At 45.8% G+C, this 5,888-nt stretch overlaps 1 protein-coding gene across 1 annotated transcript in view; it reads left to right on the top strand.

Moving 5' to 3' along the window:
* The window catches only part of T265_08757 (hypothetical protein), a gene marked incomplete at both ends in the record, with an annotated part of 30,602 nt that overhangs the window by 24,195 nt on the left and 519 nt on the right, over positions 1–5,888 (top strand). The window contains 2 exons of the mRNA XM_009174646.1: positions 728–803; positions 1,542–1,745. Coding sequence (XP_009172910.1) covers positions 728–803; positions 1,542–1,745 — 280 coding nt within the window. The remainder of the gene's footprint in view (positions 1–727; positions 804–1,541; positions 1,746–5,888) is intronic.

The following is a 5,888-nucleotide window of genomic DNA, read 5'->3' as shown; positions in this document are numbered from 1 at the left end:
GAGTTTCCATCAACCTTATGTTCTACTTGAAACCAAATTGCACGAAATTAGCGAAATACGCTCATTTGCAAACTAATTTGGTTTTGCGACAGACTCGCCCGGAACCCCATCTGAATCCTTCGTTTGTGGTAAAGAGTAAATCTGGTGAGAAACTAACAACACGAACGCCACCGATATCGATCAGCCGCCATTCATTGCAGTGTCCTTAGCCAGGCGTAGGGGGGATCACGGGGACCCAAACTCTTCGCAATCTCTTTCACACATGTGGAAGGTGCATGCAGATGCCAGGCTCATACCGTCACGTTGAGACTGGACCCTACGGTTTGAGTGCCTCCATTGAGCTATACTGTGTGGTGTTCGTGCGACACTCAAGGTCTCATACCGGGTTGGTCAATGGTGTAGCACCCTTTCGGTGTCTAGCTGTCATGCCACACGAATGAGGCACGAGGGCTGGGATACTGCCAGGTTGTCCAAGCCTAGACAGGGGAAGTCGAGAGGCAGAGGTCGGGTTCGAACCACGGACCTTCCGGTCAGTAAATTCGCGCTCTAACCACTTGTTCCACCTCTGGCGTTGAGGTGCTGTAGTATATATCGCGCGCATTTGCACAGTATATTCATATTAGGTAGTTGGTTGTCAACAAGAATTTTCCGCTTATTGATTCAAAATGTTGATGTCAAATAAAAGATTCTTCAACCTCCCGCCTCTATTTTCTGATCTTCTAAACAGCGAAAAGAGTGTAGCGAAACAACGGGAGTTGTTGGAGAACGCACGCGCCGAGGAACGGTCCAAGGGCGTCAAAAAGGTTCGTGTGTTGTCTTTCGTTTGATTCAATAAAGTTGCATTCATGTGTCATACACTTCTCCGGCCGGATGTAATTTCAATCCTCCTGGTGTTTGTGTGTGTGTGTGTGTGTGTGTGTGGCGGAGAAACAACTTTTTACTGGGTTGCAAGGACTGGTTCTCTAACTGGAGGTATTTCTCCGACCGAAGGCAGTTCATGCTGAAAAGTCCCCAAAGCACTGCACAGCAGCTTCGTGTCTGTTGAGAATCATCTGCTTGAACTCGCAGGCCCTCACCTGTGCGTTCAAACGCCACCACTTAGTGTCAGCTGACTGATTAGCAATGTGGGTAACGTACACTTCGACAAGATATAGCGTCAATATCGCTAGCTTACTTCATGTGGTTTATTTTCGACTGGCTACTTGAGTGATGAGCTTTTCTTTTAGAAAGATCCATGTGACTTTTTGAATGATTTCACTTCTGTGAAGGTTACCCATGTCTTGCTGACTGATTAGCAATGTGGTTAACGTACACGTCGACAAGATATAGCGTCAATATCGCTTGCTTCCTTCATGTGATTGGTTTTCGACTGGCTACTTGAGTGATGAACTTTTTTTTAGAAAGATCCATGTGACTTTTTGAATGATTTCACTTCTGTGAAGGTTACCCATGTCTTGAAAAGTGTGAGCTGCACTCAAAACCGTAAGATCTTCGTGCACACGAGAAGTTGATCTCTCATCCCAACACTCCCCTCCTTTTAGAGTAAACCGTGGTCCAAAGCGAGGGAAACGCGAGAAAAGAAGAAAATCGTTCGACAAAAGCGCCGGCATGCCAAGGAAGGTGATTCTGTCCGTGCAAACAAACCAGTTGCGCCAGTCGATGTATCAGCTGATGAGATTGATGAGGCCGATTTGGATGAATTGAGTGAAGACTATCGCTTGTGGAAACTAGCCAAAAGACGCAAGGTAAACGTCTGAGCACCTTTGTTGATTTCTGAGTAATTTGACATTCTTTCCCACAGCAACAGTGACGCGATAAAATGGATACGAAGCCCTGGCCTTGTGAAAGGTGTGAACTCAGACCAGTATCCGATATATCGGGCTAATAGCTACCATCAACTGGTCTGTGGTTGGTTTTCTCAGTTTCATCTTCGATTACTGTTGGAACCTTTTCCCGTGTCCTGATCAGCTGGTCTGATTAGTTCTCAAAAATCGCCACATTTGTTTCCTCCTTAAGTTCTTCCTTAGATTCTGTTTATTGTCTGTTGCTCAGATGGCCACTGGTCTTTTCGGTGATGTCGCGAAATACATCCGGCTCAGGTGCGTTACTTGGTTTGGTGGTTCGGTGAGCTTGGCAGTTTCGTTGCAAACGTTTGGCCACGAGGATACATCATCAGTGCGCGTTTGGTTGACACATCAATTTCCGCATCAACTCTGCCAATAAATTCACTTTTGATGCCAGGACTGGTACAGCTACCTTGGCGGTTGTATCAATGCCGGCCACAGATGATATTTCCATCCGGATTGAGAAGGCCAGAGCAGCTTTCGTGAACGTCAATCAACTAAAGCGTCTGTGTGACATTAGTTTATATTCGTAAAGGGTGGAGTTTACAATGCTGCGGTCCGCACCACATACAGGTTAGAAAGCTGGTCGCTTCGCGTTGAGGACGTAAAAGAGCTCTGAGCATTGCCGAAATCTTGTGAGGGGGGAGACATTTCAAGTAGTTAGAGCGCGTACTTACCAACCGGAAGATCTATGGTTCGAACCCGACCTCTGCCTCTCGACTTCCCCTGTCTAGGCTTGGGCAACCTGGCAGTATCCCAGCCCCCGTGCTTCCTTCGGGTGGCATGACAGCTAGGCGCCGGAAGAGTTTTACAGCTGAACGAAGTCTGGTGGGAACACCAGATCAATTATTCTAAATTACGCCGAGCGTTTTTCAGAAGAAAGGTAGATGAGCTGATCATTCTCCATAGATTGTGCTGGCATAGTCACATGCTTCGTATGCCAGCCAGCCGACTTCCTCGAAGTGCCCTTTTCGCACAACCATGCAAAGGTTGGGAATGATCCTGGGAAGGTCAAACGAAGTGGTAGTTAAATATGAAAGCTATTACCAGAATACTCAGCCGCGTTGGCCACTGCCGTTTCCCTGGGGTCGGGACTCGGGAATCGTCAAACATGGCCGTGATTCATCCAAGCTGTTGCCTTCAAAGAGTAGCTCCCTTCCTGATCTCTCCAATGAAAAGTCGACTGATACCGTTGTATTTGTGCATTGATTATGTCAGTACCGCCTCCAACGCATAGCTCTGTATCCCGCCTCCCAAAATCATTGGCGACCGAAATCGTGGCAGTTTGAGCTACTGCACAGCAAACATGCTCCTTTTTAACTGAATGTGATGATGATGATGATCGCTGTCAATATTTGAATATGTTGCCCAGACCATAGTAAGTTGACCCCGGGCTTTTACTCCGCTACCAGTGAAAGGAAGAGGGCCTTCGCTGCGGAGTTATTTATTAGAAAATGCCGACTGAACAGTTACAGACTATTGGACAGGGAAACAAAATTCTCATATGCATCTTGTTTACAAAGACTGAATATCCATCTTCTCCTTGAACGCATCTTCCTGAACTTTCCTGGGTATTCATTCACTATTGCCAAAATCCAAGTAAGTGCTACAAGGCGGCTCCACAAATTCCGCAATAAATCTCACTTTTCAAGAGACGCAAAGTGGATTTACGAGAAAACATACTACTCTGATGCCTCCCCCATCAGTAGTATCACCATTACATTAGGTTTTGCTAATGCTGTAACACCACTTGATGACTTTCGCAGTGCAATAAACTGACTAGAGACGGCTTTTCGTTTATTTAGCCGGTCTACGGCAATTTTGCATTTCCGTTTTCAAACTTCGACCTGGCTTCGCTTGACTCTACCTTTGCTTGCTTCCTCAAAAACGAGGTTACGTTCTCACAGCTACTCCGTTTCAAACTCCATGACATAAGTGTTATCGAAACTACGGAGACATAACGTCGGTGGTAGCCAGGCGCTTGCCAGGACTCTCGCGGTTTGACTTGCGTTATTTGTTCCAGTGGCCAACCCGTTACACCGCAAAACTTTCCCAACAGGTCTGCTTCGCGTGTTTCCATCCTGTCTTTGTTTCGCGAATACAGGCAGTTATTATGCAGATAACTAGCTACCTTCAGATAGTACCCCCTTGATTCCAGTTCAGCATATTATTCAACAGGGTGTTTCTTGCCTCTGATCAAACTGACTTATGGGCACCTGTCGTAGGCTCTCTGTATGAGATTGTGTATTTTGAGCTTGAGACAGCTCATCGGTCCATACTTCGAACCGAAGCTCCACGTCTCGTCTGCTCCTAGCCAGACTCGGGTAACCTGTGAGTATCTCTGTGCCCTCGTGCTTCCTTCGGGTGGCATGAAGGCTAGGCACCGAAAGGGTGTTACAGCTAAACGATTTTAATGGATTTGCGTACATATGTAATGGAATATTTCGCGTCTCGATAAAAAATAATCCATACTGTTGCACACCCGTGAGTTGGACATACTAGATGCAAACCGCGGTGTACATGGTGGTCTTCCGTCTGTGTCACCTAGGGCACTGCCAACAGCCGATTTTTGTGCCCCTTGATCACGAATCAAGGTGGTTTGTTACTAAAACGTCTTGTGATATTACGACACCAATCGAACTAGCCAGATGTCAACTTAGTGTGCGTTGTTCGACTTATGTTATGGCGATTTTAAACGTGGGTATTCAACATGCGAGATGAGCGTGTCAGCCTTATTCCGCCAGCCCACGCTGAATTTATATAAGTTATAACGTCTGGACAGTCGAACGTGTGCATGTTTGTGGAATGCCCAGTGCCTCGAATGACTACACGGTAACTGTCCTTGCTGCGTAGATCCTTAGGTTCGCCTGCCACGAATGTTTGGAGCCTTTTGGACACATTTTTGTGTAATCACTCTTATATATAACATGCCTTTTATTCGGGTGCATCAATATCTCGCAACTAACGCTTTTTTGTGTCTTTTCGTAACACTTCCGCCGATACATGTCAGCGTTTTACTGAGTTACTGTGTATAGCCTTGGTCAGACATGTTGATTCAATGAGCTGTCCTCAGCTCATTCTCAGTGTGTCCGGGATGTGAGCTTCCGGTTCGCTTCCGCCTATCCTGGAATTCAATTCATCTACTGTACCCACCTGATATGAAATGAACTCATCGTCTGGGCAACTGAATGAGTTCGGACTAACCTCCTGTTCTTCCGATTTCCTCCTCTTCCATTTATACCCGACAAATTGGTGTTCGGAACCGGGTCACACGTGTGATTCAGTTCGCATCACCTTCTACCCTGTCTATTTTTCACTGGGTTTCGCTGGCATAGTTTGAGTGACTGGCAAATGTGGCAACGAATACCAGCCTGCTATGTCAGAGCACTGCATCGAACCGTATCACTGATCATCATTAAACCCTTCACTATAAGTTTTCCATCGGTCTCTCTTTTTGTATGAGTGTGTGGTTCGGTGTAGTTTGCGTCCACCGAAGTACTAGTGTAACGGTGGATACTACTGATGGGGCATGTGAGTAGTATGTGGTTTTCTCGTAAATCCGCTTCGTGTCTATTGAAAAGTGAGATTTATTTCAGAATTGTGGAATTCCTTAGTAGCGTTTGTCTATATTTGAATGATAGTCAATGCGTATCCAAGAAAGTTTAGGTAGACACGTTCGAGAAAAAGGCGGATACTCAGTTTTTATAAACAAGATGTGTATGAGGGTTTTGCTTCCCTGTCCAATAGTTTGTAACACTTCAGCTTGTGTTTTCCAGTAAGTAACTCCGCAGCGAAGACCTTCTTCCTTTCACTAGTAGGCGGCGTTTCCATCGTGCTTTTTCACCAAATTATCTTCTGTTTCTCATCCCAATTTTAGGTGATAGAAGAGGAGGCGTTGGGCTCGTCCGATGATGAATAATTACTCCCTTCTGTGTTTTGTACAGATTATCGTGGTCGCTGTAAATAACTGTCGATACAACTTTATTCGTTTTCATTTCTCCCTGTGATTGGGATCTCGGCATGTCTTGGTTTTTTCTCATCAGT

Source organism: Opisthorchis viverrini (assembly GCF_000715545.1).
Source record: "Opisthorchis viverrini unplaced genomic scaffold opera_v5_232, whole genome shotgun sequence".
Classification (NCBI taxonomy): domain Eukaryota; kingdom Metazoa; phylum Platyhelminthes; class Trematoda; order Opisthorchiida; family Opisthorchiidae; genus Opisthorchis; species Opisthorchis viverrini.
The sequence above is the reverse complement of the archived record's forward strand: the minus strand, read 5'-3'. Positions and strand labels throughout refer to the sequence as shown.